Genomic DNA, 22,126 nt, shown 5'->3' on the forward strand with positions numbered 1-22,126 from the left:
CAATTTAGCAGGCACTAAGCATTGCTGCTTCCTCGTAGTTAAGGAACCAAAGAAAATTTATAAACACTAAAATCATCCAAATGTTACCATCATTTATGTTGATTTTATAGGTTGCAAACGTCAACAACAAATAGAAACAAAATATTCAGTGCATTGGATACGAACATGTTATCCAGGATTAATTTAATATAATGAAGAACCTGTTATTGGGCTTGTAAAATTAATAAAGACAAGTTCTGATGATTGCATCATTTATAAAGCCTCAACTAGGGCAGAAAGCTGGAAGAGTATACATAGAGAATCACATGTTTCCGTTGAACCCCAAAAAAGAGAAGCATCAAGCACTGGAAACATGATTAACAAATTAAAACGGTTCTGACTCATCCGAAAATGCACAAAATTGAAACTGATATAGAGATGATCCCAGTGCTGTCAAGTGTCAACTGCATAATTTTCTACCCTCCCCTCTTTTTTGTGGAGATGGAGAAAATAAAAGGGGAAGAGGGGGGTGGGGGAGGGGGGGAATAGTAACCAGTAACAAAGGATATGTTTAGTAACCATCTAATCAAGCAATATTCCATCTAATCTAAGTCTGCATGAAATTTCACCATTCATAAGCCCTTTAAGACCAGATTTTAGCTCTTCTATTCCCTCCTCCAAAACAGCACAGACAGGAAATATAGGAACACCTGACACCTTATTTTTTAGTACTTCATAAACTTCTTCAGCCCCTTTCTCATCAGTTTTATTTGCCACTATTAAGGAAGGTCGATCAGATAAACCCTTTTGATGGTACTCAAGCTCTAAAATTAAATCTCTCAGCTGCTCCCATGGTGGCACACCCTTTCTACCATCCAATCCAGCAGCTAAGTCTACCACGTAGGCCAGAACCTTCGTACGTTCTATGTGGCGCAGGAATGCATGTCCAAGTCCACGATTCTCATGGGCACCCTTTATTAGTCCTGGAACATCAGCCACTGTAATTGATAAGTCGTCATAGTTTAGATTCCCTAAATTTGGCCTAAGAGTTGTGAAGGCGTAGTGCCCTACTGAGGGTTTAGCCCTAGATATAGCACCCAGTAGAGTACTTTTACCAGCATTAGGCATCCCCACAAGGCTCACATCAGCAATGCTCTTGAGTTCCAATACAAGAGTAGATTCAGAGCCAGGAAAACCAGTACTAAGAGAGGCCTGATCATCATTGGACACTTCAATATCAAAGTTATTATCCTTATTGACCCCAGGCTTCATAGACTTGGGCTTCTTTAGACCTTTGCCAGTAGCAATATTACCCAAACCGCCCTGCCCTCCTCGAGCAACTATAATTTGTTGACCTTGTTCTGTTAATTCTGCAACATTGTATAGCATCTGTTCTTTTTCCTCCATCTCTTCTTTCTTCACTGTCTCTTTTGTACACATTTTGGATGTATTATAGGAAGAAGAAAGTTGAGAAAGAGTATCAGTTGATGCAGCTAGAGTGTTCTGCTTCATGCCTGTTGATATCTCTGCATTTCCTTTAGTTCGAGCTGATAAGCAACCAGTAGTTGGCACTGTCCCAACTTCTGCTGCCATTTTTGGGTCACCATAGGAAGAACCCTGATCAGGTTCAGATATGTTGTCAACAAGTGTACCAGGAATCTCCCATGGATCCAACTCAGTTGAATGATGCTTTTCAACAACAGAAGGAATTTCACCCTCCATAAGATGTACCACAGTGCCAACGGGTACAAAGAGAACCTAGCAACAAAATACTTTCTCAATGAATCACTGAATTCTAGTTTAGTAATAGTCAGTATGGATATTTTTACAGGCAAACAAAATAGCTTTAGAATAATAACCTTATCTTCCCCTCTGGTTCCAATCATATTCTTTGAGGCTCCTTGTCCCCCCTTGTCTGCAGCCTGCAGGACACCATAACTATCACTCAATTTTGTCACAGCTGGACCATCAAGCTTATATTCTGTTCAGGAAGATCGGAAAGGGATAGTTACATACAACATGATGTTGCAAACCACTGAAGTCCCAAACTGTGGGGGAACATTCCAAAATCACATCACCGCCTTTTCCACCATTCCCACCTACATTAGTTCCGAAGATGGACAAAACAAGTAGATATATCATAAATTAGCAGTTCACAAAAGTAGCTACAACAACCACTGCTTAATAGTAAATTGTACAAGTAAATTTTTAATTTTTTAACAGTAGCAAAAGCAATTAAAAGAACAACTAATAACAATTATTGAGTCTCAAAGGCTCCTGACAGAAATCTATATTTAAAGGAAGCAGAAAACAAAAACATTATCAATAGTCAACATCTCCTGTTGAAAAAGATAAACTCATATAAATTATATTGACACTAGGAATATAACATACTACAGAATCAAATGTGACTATAGATATTAAAGTATAACCCACCATCAGGTCTGCCACGACGATCTTGCCGGCCACGGCGGAGGCTGGAACAACCATTGCCACCATCGCCTCCTTTAGCATATAGCCTAAACCTGTCTATCATTTTCCTCTCCTGCAAGAATGTTCCAAAAGTCCAATGAGTCCATGACATGATGCATTTTTTTTTTAAGAACACACACATTATAAGATTCAAGAGATTTTATGCATAATGCTTAGTAGCAGGTCCTGGGACTGTGCATGCTTGTGTGTGTGTGTGTGTGTGTGTGTGTGAGAGAGAGAGAGAGAGAGAGGTGTAGGTGCCAACCTGTAGAGGAGCAAGCTTTGACTTCCTGTGAGGAGTGTCTGAGTAGAGAGAAAACAAGGAGAAAAGCCATGGAGATTTAGAGGATTGTCTCAAGGCTTCTAACTGCCAGAGAGGTTTTACACAGCGCATCCACATCTGTCTCTATTTTCTTGTCCCTCAAGCTCTCCTCAAGTTCAACACATTCGTAATGGCCATGAATTCAGACTAGTTACTCTTTCACTTTCTCTTTAAGTTAGAGACCCTAAAAGAATAATACCCATATAATGGTACTGGTGAGAAATATATTCATTCTAAGAGCAACTACATGATGTAAATGCACCTAAAAACAGTTATTAAAAAAAGTGCACAACAATTCAGGGAACTTCATCAAACATTCACCAGAAGGTGCTACCCAAACTCTATAACGCATAGTCTCATTTTAATTTTTATCCACAATCACTGCCAGCCTTCAATGTGTCATGCATTTCACTATGAATAATAATAACAAATACAGTTCACTTGATCGCAAAATTAACTCTCAAAGTAAGTATCTATGTTACCTATGAACCTTCATTACATCATTGTACTTCTCCAAATATATCATGGATAGCCAGCAAAAGGAATTCCACACAGTAATTTTAAACAAAAGAAAAACTAAAATCCATTGAACATAAAGTGACAAAGAGATGTATGTGTGTTATGCAGCAACAATCTAGCAAAGGAAACAATTAGCAACAACAAACACTCAAAAACAGGCTTTGAAATTATAACCATGTACTGAAAAGCCCAAGGCTGAGTAACATGTAGCTCATCAGATCAGAACTTAACAGCAAATTAAATTGAAAACTGAGTGACCAACATCTTAATAAACGAAGATAGCTGACAAAGGATTGAAACCCATAATGTAGGTCACAAATATCTTCCCTTATTTGATGAATTTCTCTTAACATCTATCCAAAATCTACCACTGATGCAGTCTCCCTGACTAATTGGTGGGAATACACCACCCAAGAAAACCGCATTTGTTCTCTCGAAAACATTGATGCAGCCTGTTCTTACTCCTATCAAATTTTGACATTTTAACTAATGTTCTAAGTCCCTAATGGCACCTTCTAATTACATCATCAACACTTGAAGCAGACATCTAAGGAGTCATCAACACCATGAATTAGAAAAAAAAAATGACATTAGTAAAACCATATAGATAGTTCACACACTGAAGTCTTCATGGGTGCGTACAATATAACGAAAATTTCAAGAGGAATGCAATGATTTGTTCATCAAGTCAGGTGGAACTAATGAGAAAATGTCACAGCTATTATACATATTATATTAGTTCCTAGTAGTTTCCTTTCTAAAGCTATCAAAGGTTGGTTAGTAGCAACAGACACGGATGCATATTAGTTGCACCGACACGCCATTTTTGGCGACGTACCGGTGTCCGACACGTGTCGGACACGAATACCGGCACGACTCGCCGGACTACGGTGTCCGAGCGGTGTCCTCTCTCTTTTTTCGCTTCTTCGACACGGCTCCGACACGGTGGACACGCCAGCAGTTAAAAAAAAAACAGAAAATCACAGATTTTGACAGTCGCCGGTGAAAGTTTAGAGTCTGAGAAGTCATTACCGTGAAAGTTGAAACCCATAGACAGTCGCCGGTGCTAGATCGGGCCGATCGGCGAGTCGGCTAGCTCCATAGACGGTCGCCGTCGACGCCGTGCCCTCTGTCTCTTCCGATCTCTCTCTCTCTCGGCGTGGACAGGTCCGAGTCCGACCTCTTCTCTTCTCTCTCTCTGTTTTTTTCTTTCTTTCAGATATGCCGTGTACTCTGTACGGTAAGTGTATTGTTAGTGTTACTTAGGTTATAACGTGTTTTTTTTTTTTTTTTTTTTTGGGTCCTTTTAATCCCAAAAGTTTAAAGCTTGTTTTCCTGTTTTTAGTTTGACATGTAGCCTATTTAAATTTTTGAGTTTGTGGTCTAAACATTTTATATATATTATTATATTACTTTAGGTTTTAGTTTAGTTATTTGTAGTTTTTAAATAATTTAAATTCTAAACATAAATATATTTTATATTTAAAAATATTAAAAATATATATCTAAATATAAATTTTAATTAATTATCTATATATATATAAAATCGAAACCTTTGAAACTTCCACAATTTTCCACATCATCATTTTAATTTTAAAAAATTTTAATTTTTAAAACCTTTCAAACTCCCACAATTTTCCACATCATCATTTTAATTTTAAAAAATTTTAATTTTTAAAACTAAATAGTGAGAGAGTCCTAACAGGAGTCTCTTATATATATATAAGAGACAAAATCTTTGAAAACTCTAAAGCAATCTCCTCAATCCGTCTCCACTAAGAGAGAAAACCCTGAACTTCACTTTCTTTAGTACGCTTGCTATTGCTTTTTCTCTTTTTTGTGAATAAGTTTTTTTTGCTTTTATTTTGTGTCTGGTGGAGGTGATCTTGCGGCTATCTGTTCTTCCAGGCCTCATGAAATTTTACATGACTTTCATTGGTGATGGAGTAGTACTTTACAATACATAGTATGACTACAAGTATTGTAGTAAGTTTGCTAACTTTTTGTGTGGTTCAAAGATGTTATATTCTATATTATTTTAGATTATATAACCTTAAGCTTTACCTTATGGAGACGTATGTTAGGTTGTCTCACATCAAAAGTAGCTTATTGCATTTGTTGTACAAGTTTTCAATTCCTTTTGTGTGGATATTTTTTCATAGCTGTGGAGTAAGGTATATGCACTATATGTTATCTTATATTTTCTCCTATGGTGTCATGCTTCTTTGTTTATTAATTAAAGATTATGTTGGAAGCCTATATTATTTGCACCTTCAAAGTGTTTGACAATGTTTGAACCAAATATTTCATCAATTAGGAAGAATTGGATAAAAAAAACTTAGAAAAGCTTTTTATCCTTACTGAAATTGTCTCGCAATAATGACTTTTTTTTTTTTAATAATTTGTAGGTTCTGAGTCTTTTGATTTTTAATTTTATTGTCTTTTGAAAGTTTGACCATCTAAATTTTTGGGTTTAATTTTTTGCAATATTTGAAACAGTTTAGCAAATTTCAACTGTTATAACTATGGATTATTCTCTTGAAGGTAACCTATCTTTCTCTTATATTTCTCTATTTGGTAGTCATATATATAAATATATATATATATATATATATATTTTTTTTTTCCCTTTCGGATGTTTTAACATCAGAATTTTTTAGTTATTTTTTTTAATATCTAAATTTATTAGCTAGATTTTTTGCAACCCATTGCATGTTCAAGCAATGGCTTATTCATCAAATTGTAACTCAAAAAGATAGGAGCAATTCACGCAATAGTATAGTTTCATAATCAATTTAAAATTTTATAAAATTATTTTAGTCTATTATAAATAGGAAAGATCTCGTGCATTGCACGGGTTTCCAACTAGTAATCTATATATACATATAAAACCGAAACTTTTGGTGCTCCCACAAATTTCCACATCAGCATAATATTTAAAAAAAAAACATTAAAAAAAAAAAAGGTAATAAAAGTTTTCTAAAACCCGATGCTCTGCCTTTCCCTTGCGCGAACCCGACTTTTTTCTGTCCAACGTCTCTTATGCTCTTTCATAAATTCTTAACTCTTCGACAACTTCAGAAGCCAAAAATACTTCCTTAGAACTATCCCAAATCTGCCAATCTGATGCTTCTCTTTTTGTGTCATGGTCTCTTCTCTTCTTCTACTTTGTTTCTTGTGAGCTTTGCAATACAATTTTTTCATTGTGGTCTCTACGTGTTCCTCTGCTCTCGGTCTTCTTCGTTTTTTCTATCAGATCTTTCTCTGTTGGTTACCGCTTCTCTCTATTGGTTTTTGAGTTTTGCTTTGGGTTAACAAGTTATGAATGAAATAGGGAAGTTAATCAAAGAGCGGACAATGGAGCTGAAAGTGAAAGAGAATGAATTTGAGTCTATTGATGGTTGCATTAAAGAGAGTTCAGAAAAAATTAAGTCAAAAAAGAAGATATTAGATTTGATATAGAAGAAATTGATAGACCAATCTAAAGAAGTTCAGTCTAAGGAGAAGCAACTTGATTCAGTCGAAGAATTGTATAGAAAATTTTGTGAAGATTTTGAGCTAAAACAGAGGGAGTATAATGCAATCCGAAGATCTATTGAAGAACTCAACGAGGAACTTGAATTTAAAGGAAATCAACTGAATTCTAGACAGAATTTGATTAAAGAGTGTGACAAGGAGTTCAAATCAAAACAGGAAGAGCTTAGATCAATTCAGAAAGCAATTGTGGAATGCTTTAAGGAACAAAAATCAAAGGAGAAGGAACTTTATTTGGTAGAAAAGTCCGTCAAAGAGTGCACTGATTCTCTTGAATCAAAGGAGAAGCAACTGAAATTTGTCCAAGAAACAGTGAATGGTGGGTTTGTAAATTTTGAAATGTAAGTACATATTGGAAGAGAACATGTGGAGGAGATAATATGAAGATTAAGAAAATAAATAAAACCTAAAAGCAACAAAGAATGAGTGGAGGTGAAAAAACGTGAGTTAAAAAAAAAAAAAAAAAAAAGGCTGTCAAATGTTAGGTGCTGCGGTACTTTCAATTTTTTTTTTTTTTTTTTTTTTTTTTTTTTTTTTTTTTTTTTATGTTAGGTACTGCAGTACTTGAGATGAGATACGTGTAACAAAAAAAAATTGTCAGGGATATTACAAATTGGGTTTTACTAAAATATACTTTTAGGGTATATATTAGTAAACCATTTTAGAAAAAAATTTTAGTGAAAAATTAAGTAGCTTAAAGAAGTTGAGAAGAGCTTAAGAAAGGGAGGAAATACATTCTTGAAAAGCATTGAATAAAGCTTGAAGATGTAAGCACAATTGTATATGTATTCTATTTACTAGGTCTTTTGTAATACTTATTAAACCAAATGTAAGAGCACATTATGATTATAGCAATATATTACTTCATAATATTACATGTTTCATCTTATATTAGAGCCAATTTAGCTTTCAATAATTGAAATTTGAGAAATGATTAAACCTGAACATTTTAACGTTTGATTTAATTTAAAACAATCTCGTGCATCGTACGGGTTAGCGACTAGTAATATATATAAAACCGAAGTCTCTGCTGGCACCACAATTTTCCACATCAGCACAACACAATATTTAACAAATAAAAAATAAAATTAAAAACACTATTTTTCTCTCCAAAACCTGTTACTTATCTTCTTTTTTTTTCTTTTTTTGGATAAAATTTGATATTTTAAGCTGAGTTTAATCTAAAGATTATTATTTTATTTTTTTTAAATCTGCAATAAAAGGATAAGTATCTGCTTTATTACAATAAACCCAAAAACAAAGTTAACTAATTTTTTAAAAACCCTACAACCAAACTTCTTGAAACCTACATTATAGAATATAATTTGTTTATTTCAAAATCTTTTGATTATGCGTTAATTTATTTTTTGCTATTATATATTAGATAACAACAAAAAATTAAATATATATCACCATATGCCACAAAGATGATTATTTATAAATAATAAAAAAAAAAAAAAAACTGCAATAAAAGGATAAGTATCGGCTTTATTGCAATAAACCCAAAAAAAAATTTAATAAACTTTTTAAAAACCTTACAACCAAACTTCTTGAACTCTACATTATAGAATATAATTTTTTTATTTCAAAATCTTTTGATTATGCGTTAATTTATTTTTTGCTAATATATATTAGATAACAAAAAAAAAAAAATTAAATATATATCACCACATGCCACAAAGATGATTATTTAAAAAAAAAAAAAAAAAAAATCTGCAATAAAAGGATAAGTATCAGCTTTATTACAATAAACCCAAAAAAAAAAAGTTAATTAATTTTTTAAAAACCCTACAACCAAATTTCTTGAACTCTACGTTATAGAATATAATTTTTTTATTTCAAAATCTTTTGATAATGCGTTAATTTTTTTTTTCTATTATGTATTAGATAACAACAAAAAATTAATATATATATATATATATATCACCATATGCCACACTCATACATATCATTATGTCTTGGTGCTATTCAAACTCATAAATTTATTTGGAACTCTAATTCTATCATTTAATTTTTTTTTAAATAATATAATTTTCTATCAGATATATATATATATATATATATACGTATTTCTATTGTTTCAATAATTTATATGCTTTGAATCATTCGATTCTTTAATTTTATTTGTTGGCATTTTGAAAGTTTTAATATCTACATTTTTGTGTTATTGCAATATCTGAACATGTTTAGCAGATTTCAACGGTTAAACCATGAATTATATATTCTTTTAAAGATAACCTATTTTTCTCTTGTATTTCTCTATTGTGTAGTCTCATATATATATATATATATATATATATATTGTTTCAAAATTTTCTAGGCAGTACTAAAACCAATTGGTAGATTTTTCATAAGATATTGCACATTCAAACAATGACTTCTTTATCAAATAGTATAGAATAGTTTCATAATCAATTTTAAATTTTATATAATTATTTTAGCCTATCACACAAACAAGTAGGTTCCCGTGCATAGCATGGGTTTGCGACTAATCTATATATATATATAAAACCGAAGCTTTTGCTGGCACCACAATTTTCCACGTCAGCATAACACAATATTTAAAAAATAAAAAATAAAATTAAAAACACTATACTTATCTTCTTTTTTTATTTTTCTTTTTTGGGATAAAATCTGATATTTTAAGCTAAGTTTAATCTAAAGATTTTTTTTTTTTTTTTTAAATCTGCTATAAAAGGATAAGTATCTGCCCTATATTAGAATTTATTAATTTACAACCCTAATCCCCCCTCAGCCTTCACGTCACCTCCTTCTTCTTCTTCTTCTTCTTTTTTTTTAATAAATTTTTTTAATGATTTATTATTAAATTCTAATGATTTATTATATTGTAATTTATTAATTTAGAACCCCACCCCAATCAACTCCCCTTCAACCTTCACGTTACCTTCTTCTTCTTCTTCTTTTTTTTTTTTTTTAATTCTTTAATTCTAATTTATTATTATATTAGAATTTATTAATTTACAACCCTAATCCCCCTTCAGCCTTCACGTCACCTCCTCTTCTTCTTCTTCTTCTTCTTCTTTTTTTTTTTTTTTTTAATTCTTTAATTCTAATTTATTATTATATTAGAATTTATTAATTTACAACCCTAATACAAGTATACAACTCCCTTCAGTCTTCACGTCTAAAACAACCTCTCTGTTTCCCGTCAGCCTTCACGTCTAAAACAACCTCTCTGTTTTCTAATATACACTGGCACCCCAAAACTCAGATCCTCCCGCTGCCGCCGCCACCATGGATCACCGCCACTGCATCGATTTCTTTTTGCCTCTCCATCGCCGCTCAATCCAGCCCATCATATTCTAGGTCGGCAAATTATTTTGAGGTAATTAAAACATGTTTTTTACTTTGCATAATTTCTATATATTGCTCTCTCTCTATCCGCTTCAATTGTTCATGGAATTTTGTTAGTTTGTGGCTGTGGGTTGCTTTGGATTTAAGTTTTTTTTTTTTTTGTTTTTGTTTTTCATGGAATTTTGTTGGTTTGTGGCTGTGGGTTGCTTTGGATTTAAGTTTTTTTGTTTTTGTTTTTTTTTTCTTTGCAGATTTCCACGTTTTCTTCTTCTTCCTTTGTTGTCAAATCTATGGCAAAGAAGAATCATGAAATTTTTGTTATTAGATTTTTTTTTTCCTTTTTTTTTGTATGCGATTTTTATTGGATTTTTGGTTTTTTGGGATTCTTCTATTTGGTTTTAATTCTGGGTTTGTTTTAGTTGATATATAGTGTTTTTCTCATCTTCATTTTACATTGGTTTGGATTTTCTTTTTCCCTTTTTTTTTTTGGTTATGCAATTTTTATTGGATTTTTGGTTTCCTAGGATTCTTCTATTTGATTTCAATTTTGGGTTTGTTTTGGTTTGATATATAGTGTTATTGTCATCTTCATTTACATTGGTTTTGCCTTTTTATAAATTATTATAATCTTTGGGTCTTCATATATGATAGCCTGTGGAATGTTATGTTGGGGTTGCCGCTATTTTGGATTCCATGGGATTTTTTTTTAAAGGTTGGGGTTGGTTAGTATAAGTGCTTGAGATTGCTGAACATGTGTTTAATAGAATGCTCAGGTGTTTGTTCTCAGATTCATTTGTAATATGCCTTTTGTTCTCTGTTTAAAAGAATTCAACTACAAGAAATTACAAAAAGGTTATGGTTTGATATATAGAGTTATTGTCGTCTTCAATCTAATAAGACCGTGCCAATTGCATGGTTAACTCCAAAAAAATTTTAATCAGATTTTTTTCTACAGAAAGCTGTGCTATTACCCCAGTCCATTAAAAATCACTACTCATGTTTTAGTTTTGAAGTTGTAATATCTATTGGACAATATAGTATTTTATGTTTCAATGTATTAATATTGTTCTTTTTTTAAAACAACAAAAAAAATTGTTATATTTGAATGATATCTTGAATAATCACTAAATATATATAGTATATTATTAATGTCAACTCTTATTCATAAGCATTTCATTTAATTATATATGTTATTCCAACTAAAATAAAATGAAATGAAGATTTGAAATAATATTTTAAACTACCATAAATAAATATTCAATATAAACTAAAATTAATAAATTTTTCTTTTTTAAAATCTAATTTTCAATAGTTTCCCGTGCATCGCACGGGTTAGCGACTAGTTTATTTAATTATCATACCCACACCACACCGCGTAGTATTCTTATTTTTCCGTGCAACTTAGTGACATAAATACTGTAGCTATGGACTATGAGCAGTGGAAACTGGAAAATGCAACAAACGCTTGACAAACAACATGGAAGTGCCTCTTCTTTTTTAATCTCTTCAATTTATAAAAGTGCCTCAAATATATAACCAAAATTCAAAATACAACATAACCATATTACCCAACACCAAAAAAACCTTCAAGCCAACTGCTTTCTTGAAAAAATAAATAAATTTTTAATTGCAATTTTCTCAAAGTCCAAATAGAGCAGTGTGCTGGTGAACATCCAGTGCACATTGACTGTACACGGCCAAGAAGAACACATTTCCAAGCAATTAAAAAAAAAAAATTCACTCTGGTATCAATGAGCTCCCCTCCCCTGTCACTCTCACGAGAAGAACAAGAAGAGCTAGCTCGTAGTAATAAAAAATTAAAAGACGTGAAGCATGCTGGATTCAGGGAGGAAATGGGGTCAGGTCCGTCATCACCTAACCACGGTTAGGGGCCATGGAATGGATCGGCTACATTTAGAGACAAGCTTATAGGAGAGATTCCTGGTGCTTTCACGCAGGCTTTTTGCTTTGGTGAGCTCATGGAAGATGAAGCGGAATCGGATGAAGAAGCGGAGAATCTACGTGAGGGGCTTGTTGCTGTCAAGTTCTCAGGTGATTTTAAGAAGCGTATTCGTACGCCATGGTCAAAAGCTCTTATTGTTAAGGTGTATGGCAAATTGGTGGGGCTTAATTTTCTGCAAAATAGGCTTCTTTCTTTATGGAAACCAGCTGGGAGGTTGGACTGCATCAATTTGGAGCATGGTTTTTATCTTACTCGTTTTTCTCTAAAAGACGATTATGAAGTTGTTCTTAGAAAAGGTCCTTGGTTCATTGGGGAAAACTTTCTTTCCATTAGACCTTGGGAACCAGATTTTCGACCGGAGTCGGCGAACGTCACTTCAATAGCTGTTTGGATACGGCTAAAAGGGCTACCAATTGAATACTATAATCTTGAGGCTCTCATCCATATTGGTAAGTCCATCGGTAATGTCTTGCGGGTAGATTCACACACTGCTATGGAAACAAGAGGTAGATACGCGAGGATTTGTGTTCAAGTGGATGTGGATAAACCACTGCCCACTGCAGTTTTAAACGGGAAATGCGAGCAAACCATCTGTTACGAAGGCTTACAGAGCCTGTGTTTTTCTTGCGGAAGAATTGGACACCGTAAAGAAAATTGCCCGTACACAATCCGAGCTGAGTCATCGCCATCAGTGTTTGAAATGAAGGAGAATGGGACTTCAAATGACCAGCCATGTGATGAGTGTGTGCCTGACAATGTGGGGCCCAAGGTTGAATCCAGCAAGACCATGCATGAGAATGGGCGCAAGCAGGTACAGGCAGGTACATACGGACCTTGGACTGTTGTAGCACGTAGGAAGTATAGGATTAAGCGCCAGGGTAGTGGAGGGGCCTACAATGGTATGGACAATGGTCGCCTAAAGCATGAGCTGAGAAAGAATGGGAATGAAGCAAGGTTCAGTAACGTGGTGGAGAATTTTAAGGCCAGTGATGGGCCGACCAGAAAGTTCAAAAGGAAGTTGTTGCCATCAAAGCCCAACATTGAAGCCCCTTTATCTGATGATGGTCCAAAAGTAAGTAGCCTTGATTTGCATCAGGCCCATGTTGATTTGGAAAGAAGCCCAACGTTTCATGTAGCCGGCATGTGCAAGGATGGCCACTTAAGTAAAGAGGACCACAGAGCTTCGGTCAAAGGTAAGAAAGCCTTTGCACGAGCTAGGGCTCATTTAGTTAATCCTCAGACCAAAGTTGGTAGCTGCCAAGCCCCTTCTCCTTCAATTTAGTCCGTGAGTCACCTTCCTCAGGCAAATCGGCATCAATTTGATAGCACAAGCAAGCCATTTCAGGGAAGAAATTCGTTGCTGTTAACCACGCCTTTGCCGGAGGTGAGCTTTGAGTTTCAAGGGAATTATGGCGGAAAGGAGTGTAAGGATGGAGGCTCTGGGAGTCATGGGTCCAGTAAGCTTAATGGAGGTGCCGATGGGCATATGGTGTGTAGTGAAGTCACTGGGGAGTCGGCAAGAGAGCTGGTTGGATTTATTTCAACGGCTTGTGATGTGGTGCTCATGGAAGGGGCGGACCATGGAGTTGCTGAAACAGAGGGTATGGAGCTTGAGGAAGGAGGTCATGCCTTTACCTCTTGTTGAAAAGTGTTTCTTTCCACTTGGTGCTAGTCTATTTTTCTTTGTCATGTTTTTTAATGAATTACATCGTTTGGAATAGCAGGGGTGCGTTAAAACCCAATTTTCAAAGTCATGTGAAGGAGTTGGCTCGTGTTCATGATCCGGCAGTTTTTGTGGTGATGGAAACTCGTTTGGGAGGGGAGAGAGCAAAAGGCATTACAGATAGATTGCCTTTTGACGGAGCGATTCATACGGATACGGTTGGCCGTACGGGGGGATTATGGCTTCTTTGGAATTCAGACAAAGTAGAAGTTACTCTTATGGAAAAAACAGAGCAGGAAATTCATGTTACCATTAAGGTACGTAATTCCAATCTGTCTTGGTTATTTTCAGCTATCTATGCTAGTCCTAGGTTTGCTGAAAGGTCTATTCTGTGGAATAATCTAATAACTGTTGCGGAGTTGCATAGCATGCCTTGGGTTATTGCAAGGGATTTTAATGAGCCTCTCTCTAGTGCTGATAAGTTAGGAGGAAGAGATGTTAGCATTAGGAGGTCTCTCATTCTAAAGGACTGTCTGGACAGATGTAATATGATAGACCTGGGGTTCTCAGGTTCTAGGTTTACTTGGGTCAATCGTAGAGATGCCCACATTCTCATCCAAGAAAGAATAGATAGATTTTTTGTAAATTCTAGTTGGTGCACTCTCTACCCTGAAGCTAAGGTTACCTACCTAACTCGTTATCACTTAGACCACTGTCCGGTTCTTCTGAAAACCAGGCCTTTTGAGTGGTCCAAACCTATTGTGTCCTTCAAGTTCTAGAGCTTCTGGCTTTCTGACCCCTCCTTCCCTAGGGTTGTCCAGCAAGCTTGGAGTCAAGGCCTTCACCTTCAAGATGCTATTACTAAATTTTCGCGGGATGCCTCAGATTGGAATAAAGTCCATTTTGGTAATATCTTTGCAAAAAAGAGAAGGATTATGGCCAGGTTGGATGGAATTCAGAGAAGTTTAGCTATTAGGCCGTCTCATAATCTTGTTATGTTGGAAAGACATCTCCATGTTGAGCTGGATTGTGTTCTCAGCCAAGAAGAGGAACTTTGGGCTTTGAAATCTAGAGTGAATTGGATGATGTTTGGTGATCGTAACACTTCCTTCTACCATATCTCAACTTTGGTTCGAAGGAAGAGAAACACTATAAGTGCTATCATGTCTAACACTGGAGAATGGGTGCATGATGAGAGCGAGGTGAAGGAGGTGATCCGTAATGGGTTTGCTAAGTTGTACAGTACGTCTCTTTGTTATGCTCCTCATCATATTCAGCCGGATAGCACCTGGCATGCTTGTATCACTGATGAGGACCGGGACAATCTTGATGCAGAGGTTATCGATGAGGAAATTAGAGCGGGTCTTTGGTCCCTAAAAGCTTTTAAGTCCCCTGGGCCTGATGGTCTCCATGCTGGTTTCTTCCAGCGGTTTTGGCTCGTAGTAGGCAGGTCTATTATGGAGGAAGTTAAGAAGATTTTTCTGTTAAAAGAAGTTCCGGAGGTCTTGAATAGTACCCTTATTTCTCTCATTACCCAAATTCCTGGCCCGGAAACTCTTAACAACTACCGCCCAATTAGTCTATGCAACACGGTGTATAAGATTGTGTCGAAAGTAATAGTTGCAAGATTGAGACCGCTGCTTGAAAAAACTTATTTCTCCCCTTCAGACCGCTTTCGTTCCGGGTAGAAGGGGTACGGACAATGCCATCTTAGTCCAAGAACTAATCCATACTGTGAGTAGAAAGAAGGGCAAGGTTGGGTATATGGCAATCAAAATAGATTTGGAGAAAGCTTATGACAAGCTCGAGTGGAGCTTTATTAGGGAGATGCTTACTAGAATAAATCTTCCTCAAGGGCTTATTAAGATTAGCATGAGCTGCATCTCTTCGATCAATACCTCTATCTTATTAAATGGAGCAAGGCTGGACCAAATTTTGCCATCTAGAGGAATTAGGCAAGGAGACCCTTTATCTCCGTGCATCTTCATTATATGTATGGAAATGCTTTGTCACCTCATTGAAGGGCAATGTAGTTCTAAGAGCTGGAACCCTGTGAAATCAGCTAGGGGAGGTTTGGCTTTCTCTCACCTTTTCTTTGCGGATGATCTAGTGCTATTTGCTAGAGCTGACCATGCGAATTGCACCATTGTCCCAGAAGTGTTAGATGAGTTCTGTGACCGTTCTGGGCAAACAGTTAGTGAGGTGAAATCTAGAGTTTATTTTTCGCCAAATGTGGATAGGGATATGAGAGTTTCTCTGTGTAATATTTTGGGCTTTCGATCTATCTCAAATATTGGAAAATATCTCGGTATTCCCATAAAACATTCTGGCCCTTCAGCTAATGATTACAACTTTGTTTTGGATCGGGTGAAGCAGAAGCTTTCAGGCTGGAAGGCTAACCTCCTTTCTTTGGCAGGTAGAGCGGTTTTGGTCAAGCATGTATCTTTTATTATCCCTAATTATGTTATGCAATGTGCTTATTTACCTGGCAAAATCTCTGAGGGCATTGATAGAGTAAATAGGAATTTCCTTTGGGGTTCCTCGGAAACAGCAAAAAAGACTCATTGGGTGAAAAAGGTTACTAAGACTAAAGAGGAGGGCGGCTTAGGGATCCAGTCGACTAAGGGAAGAAATTTGGCCCTTCTAGCCAAGCTTAACTGGAGATATCAGTCGGAAGGAAGTTCTTTATGGGCCCAGGTGCTTAAAGGTAAATATTGTAGCACTAGAAGAATTAATTCAAGTAATAGAGACAGATTGCCTTGATCTAGGGTGTGGGCTGCAATGAAGAAGGGAGCTGAGGTGTTTAAAAAAGGAGTTAGATGGACCATTGGAAGGGATAGTAATCTTAGCCTTTGGAATGATAACTGGACTAAGATGGACTCTCTTCGGCAAGCCATTCAGGGCCCCTTGACCCGAGAAGCGATGGATCTAAGAGTGAGGGATGTTGTCTCTGTTGGTGGTTGGGATTGGACAAAAATTCCTTTTGTTCTTCCGGATCAAACTAAACTTGAGCTTCAGGCAATTTCGGTTGCTTTGGCTTCGAGAGGAGGGGATAAGTTAACTTGGATAGATTCTGAGCATGGTACTTTTAATATTGGGTCTGCCTACAAGTTAGCTACTAGGGTGGGTATTGGTGCTCATTTTGAGGGGAGCTGGATTTGGAAAGTAAAGATCCTGCCCAGAATTCAATCCTTTGTTTGGCTTTGCTTGCATAATAGTATAGGAGTAAAAGATTGTCTCCTTTCAAGGGGAATTGTTCTTGAGAGCTCCTGCCCTCTGTGTCATTCAGCCAATGAGTCCATATTGCATGCTCTAAGGGATTGCGAAGTTGTGAAGCATATTTGGAGTCAATTGGGAGTGCGTGATGTGGACAATCACTTCTTTGAAAGAGACATTAAGGAGTGGTTAAAAGTCAATAGCACAAATAATAAACTCACAGGTCAGCTGCATATTCCCTGGAGTATTCAATTTCTTTTTGCTGTTTGGTTAATCTGGAAGCGCAGGAATCACATGGTCTTCAGGAGTCTTGGGCCGAACCCCCATTTGGCAAAGGAAATAGTCCAAAGGGCTTTTGAGTATAATTTCTGTGCTGCGCCAGCCAAGGAGCCCATTGTTAAAATTGTTAGGCCTATCCGATGGTCTAAGCCTGAAGCAAGTTGGTTGAAGTTAAACACGAATGGCTCTTCCCTTGGAAATCCGGGATTGGCAGGGGAAGGGGGTTTAATTCGCAATGAAGAGGGTGGTTGAGTAGCTGATTTTGCTCACAAAATAGGAATTACTACAAGCTTTCTTGCTGAACTATGGGCTCTTAGAGACGATCTTAAGCTATGTGTTAATCGCAGCATATTAGCAGTAGAGGTGGAGCTGGATGCAAAGTCGATTGTGGATGTTGTTGCAAACGCGAAGTATTCTAATATCTTTGCTTCTGCTCTTTTGGATGATTGTAGACACCTGATCCAGCAAATTCCTCAAATTCGTTTCAAGCATATTTTCCGAGAAGCAAACCGTTGTGCGGATGCTTTAGCTAGGATGGGAGGCCTTCAAGAAGATGAGTTTATTGTGTTTGAAAGTCCTCCTGTGGACATTTCCATTTTGTTAGATTTTGATCTCAGTGGCGTGTATTTAAACAGGCTCTGTCCTGCTGCTCTGTTTGAGCTATAGTTTTTTGTTGTTAATATTATTCCTCTTAACCAAAAAAAAAAAATTGAAGATAAAAACAGGGCCGGCTCAATGAATTTGGGGGCCCTAGGAGAAATCTTTAAATAGAGCTTTTTATTATATTTAATTATAAATTCATATATTTTTTTTCAATTAAAATTTATTTTTCTTACTTTTTGAGAGGCAAAATTACTAATTAAATTCTTGCATTCAAATTCCGCTAACATTTCCTTTTCAATTGGTAATATGGCTAATCCACTTAATCTTTCTTGTGACATAGTTGATCTTAAATAGGATTTTATTAATTTTAATTTTGAAAAACTTATTTATACGGAAGTAACTGTAACAGGTATAGTTAGTAATATTCTGAAAGCAATACATGCATTTAGAAAAGATTCTAGCCTCTTTATATAATTTAGTAGATTAATTGGAGAATTTTCATTTATTTGCAAAATTTCTTTTAAAACTTTTAGTTCTGAAAATAAATCTAAGCCATCAATATCGGAATAAGTTTCATGTGTGAGAAAATATTCAAGATTAAGACCATTTTTTTTCAAACTATACAATTTTTTGATGGGATATTATATAATATATTATTACTATTTGGTGCCTCTTTATCAGTGGGGGCCTTAGGCCACTGCCTAAGTGGCCTATAGCTTCAACCGGCTCTAGATAAAAATCTCATACTTAGACACACATACATAGATTTGACGGCGAGAGATTTCAAAAAGTTTTTCAATCATGGAGAAATTAAAAACAGAACTAATGAAGAGAGAGAGAGATAAGTTACTTGTTGAGAGTTAGAATCGACTTGAAAGATGGCCACGGGACTCGGTAGTGAGAGACAGGAGTAAAGAGTAAAGACTACATTTTTATAATGTTAACATTTTTCATTATCATCAATAAAGGCCCGCCCAAAACCTAGTAAACACAACAGTACACTGTACACATTTTTTTTTTTCAGTTTCCGCCGCCCCTAAGGCTCTCTGGAAAAAAGGGTATCAACAATTCGAGGACTCGTACTATTTGCTGTCCCCAATATCCAATACTAGGGATGGCAACGGGGCAGGGCGGGGCCGAAGGATGGGGTCTTCGTCCCCGCCCCGCATGGTTTTGTCTTGCCCCATCCCTACCCCGCCCCGCATGACGGGGAATACTTTCTCACTCCATCCCCTCCCCTTGGGGCCCCACGAAGCCCCGTCTTGCCTCGTAAAACTCTACATTTTCTTAATTTGCCCTATAACTAGTACAATTTTTTTAATGAAACTTATTTCATTAATAAAAATATACTTGAAATTACAAATTTATCCCATCAAATCAAATCAATTTTTAGAAAAAAATTGAATAATATATTCAAGTGTTTAACAAGACAATTATAAAAATAAAATAAAAATCTCATATTATAACACATAACAAAATAAAGACAGAGAATCACATTGGGTAGAATAAAATATGCTAATATTAATATGTTTGTTTAAATAGTAGGATTTTAGAGTATGAAAAATTTATAATTATAACCCTTAGTAATACGGGGCGGGGACGGGGACGGGGAGGAGCGGGGCGGGGTGGATTTAAAAAGTCTAAACCCATCCCCGCCCCGTCCCGTGATGCGGGGCTAAAATCTTGCCCCATCCCTGTCCCACTGCCTTTACGGGGTGGGGAAAACCCGCGCGAGGTAAAACAGGGAGGAGCGGGTTAAGCGGGGCGAGAAAAAATTGTCATTCCTACCCAATACCCACTCTTTCTTCTTTTCTTTCTACTGTTCTACCAGTACCTTGGTAAAGATGTCTCTTTTATTATGTGTTTATTGTTCAATGTTGTTCACTAATAATGATTTCCCATTATTATATAATGAAAGCATACGCTACTGATAAGTGATCAGCAGCTTATGTTACTATTTCCTTTCAGTTTTCAGAGCTTGGACCAACTTCCCTTTACGAAATGCCAATAAGGAGAAGGACCTTACATATATATGTATCGTGCTTCCTTCTTCACCGAGCTTTTATACTGTACACAACAAAAGGACCTCCGAAACGGCAAGGCTCTCCACGCTCAGATCCTCAAGTCCGCGTCCACCTGCGTATACCTTGCTAACAGCCTCGTCAACTTGTACGCCAAGTGTGGCAACTTAGATAATGCCAGGCTTGTGTTCGAGAATATACCCCAAAAAGACGTGGTCTCATGGAACTGTCTCATCAATGGCTACTCTCAACATGGTCCTACTGGGTCTTCTTTTGTCATGAAACTCTTCCAACGTATGAGGGCAGAGGACACTCTCCCAAATACCCACACTTTTGCTGGTGTTTTCACTGCCGCTTCCAATGTATTCGACGTTTTTGGAGGCCAGCAAGCTCATGCGCTTGCTATCAAAACCGCGAGTTTTTATGATGTTTTCGTTGGGAGCTCGCTGCTTAATATGTATTGTAGAGTGGGTCTTGTATTGAATGCTCGTAAGGTGTTTGACAAAATGCCGGAGAGAAATTCGGTTTCTTGGGCGACTATGATTTCTGGGTATGCAATGCAACGAATGGCCGGGGATGCTTTGGAGGTTTTTGAATTCATGCGTCGGGAAGAGGAGGATGGGAATGAGTTTGCTTTGACTAGTGTGCTTAGCGCATTGGCAAGTCCTGAATTTGTGAATCATGGTAAGCAAATCCATTGTCATGCATGTAAAAATGGGTTGTTATCGTTTGTTTCTGTTGAAAATGCTCTTGTTACAATGTATGCAAAATGTGGGAGTGTAGATGATGCACTTAGAACGTTTGGGCAGTCTGGTGGTAAGGATTCTATAACATGGTCAGCGATGATTACGGGTTATGCACAAAGTGGGGATTCTCATAAGGCTTTGAAGTTGTTTTCGCATATGCATTTTTCTGGGATTAAGCCTAGTGAGTTTACTTTTGTTGGGGTCATCAATGCTTGTAGTGACATTGGTGCTATTACAGAAGGAAAGCTAGTGCATGGCTATTCCTTAAAGATGGGATATGAATCCCAAATATATATGATGACAGCTTTGGTTGACATGTACGCCAAATGTGGTAGCGTTGCTGATGCTCGAAAGGGATTTGATTATTTAAGAGAACCTGATATTGTTCTATGGACTTCTATGATTAATGGATATGTACAAAATGGAAATAATGAAAGTGCGTTGAGTTTGTATTGTAGAATGCAAATGGAGGGGATTATGCCCAATGAGCTTACCATGGCTAGTGTCCTGAAAGCATGTTCAAGCCTTGCAGCTTTGGAGCAAGGCAGGCAAATTCATGCCCGTATCATTAAGTATGGATTTAGTCTTGAAATTCCAATTGGAAGTGCTCTTTCTACTATGTACGCAAAGTGTGGGAGTTTGGAAGATGTGAATGTTGTGTTTAGGAGGATGCCTACGAGGGATGTAGTGTCATGGAATGTAGTGATATCAGGCCTTTCTCAAAATGGGCGTGGTCATGACGCTTTAAAGCTGTTTGAGGAGATGCAATTGGAGAACACAAAGCCCGATGATGTGACATTTGTGAATATCCTCTCTGCTTGTAGCCACATGGGATTGGTGGAGCAAGGTAGTGTTTATTTCAAGATGATGTTTAATAAATTTGGCATAGTTCCAAGATTAGAACATTATGCTTGCATGGTTGATATCTTGAGCCGTGCAGGAAAGCTCAATGAGGCCAAAGCATTTATTGAATCTGCAACTATCAATCATGGTATGTGTTTATGGCGGATCTTGTTAGGTGCTTGTAAGAACTATCATAATTACAAATTAGGAGCCTATGCTGGAGAGAAGCTAATGGAGTTAGGCTCACAAGAATCATCTGCTTATGTTTTGTTGTCGAGTATCTATACTGCTTTGGGTAAGCGGGAAGAAGTAGAACGGGTTAGGAAGATAATGAAACTTCGAGGGGTGAATAAAGAACCTGGTTGTAGCTGGATTGATCTGAAGAATATGACCCATGTATTTGTTGTTAGAGACCAGATGCACCCACATATTGGAGATATACGTGGAGAGCTACGGATGTTAGCCAAACTAATGGAGGATGAAGGTTATGAACCCACTTTTGAATTAACTTCTTTAACACATTGAATTTGGATAACAAGAAAGTTAACTTGGGATGTTTGCCTATAATACAATTGTCTCAATTAAACTAAAAAAAATATCATTGAAATTTGTCACTTTTTTTCTTTTAGAAAATCATGTAACTTTATTATG

The 22,126-nt window shown here is 36.4% G+C and overlaps 3 protein-coding genes across 3 annotated transcripts; 2 read left to right on the forward strand and 1 right to left on the reverse strand.

The window, feature by feature from the left end:
• Positions 1-220: 220 nt before the first annotated feature.
• On the reverse strand, positions 221-4,539 carry LOC115986983 (probable GTP-binding protein OBGM, mitochondrial). The gene is made up of 6 exons (XM_031110422.1): positions 4,325-4,539; positions 2,717-2,957; positions 2,416-2,524; positions 1,996-2,078; positions 1,839-1,901; positions 221-1,737 (listed from the first exon to the last, which is right to left on the reverse strand). Exons 2-6 carry the CDS (start codon positions 2,849-2,851, stop codon positions 562-564), a joined length of 1,566 nt encoding a protein of 521 aa, XP_030966282.1. The 5' UTR covers positions 2,852-2,957; positions 4,325-4,539; the 3' UTR covers positions 221-561.
• Positions 4,540-13,802: 9,263 nt separating this feature from the next.
• On the forward strand, positions 13,803-14,546 carry LOC115952618. The gene has a single exon (XM_031069802.1). The coding sequence runs from the start codon at positions 13,803-13,805 to the stop codon at positions 14,544-14,546; it is 744 nt and encodes a 247-aa protein (XP_030925662.1).
• Positions 14,547-19,740: 5,194 nt separating this feature from the next.
• On the forward strand, positions 19,741-22,126 carry LOC115986991 (pentatricopeptide repeat-containing protein At2g33680). The gene has a single exon (XM_031110432.1). It carries the CDS (start codon positions 19,898-19,900, stop codon positions 21,998-22,000), a length of 2,103 nt encoding a protein of 700 aa, XP_030966292.1. The 5' UTR covers positions 19,741-19,897; the 3' UTR covers positions 22,001-22,126.

This window comes from Quercus lobata, chromosome 1 (genome assembly GCF_001633185.2).
Source record: "Quercus lobata isolate SW786 chromosome 1, ValleyOak3.0 Primary Assembly, whole genome shotgun sequence".
Lineage (NCBI taxonomy): Eukaryota > Viridiplantae > Streptophyta > Magnoliopsida > Fagales > Fagaceae > Quercus > Quercus lobata.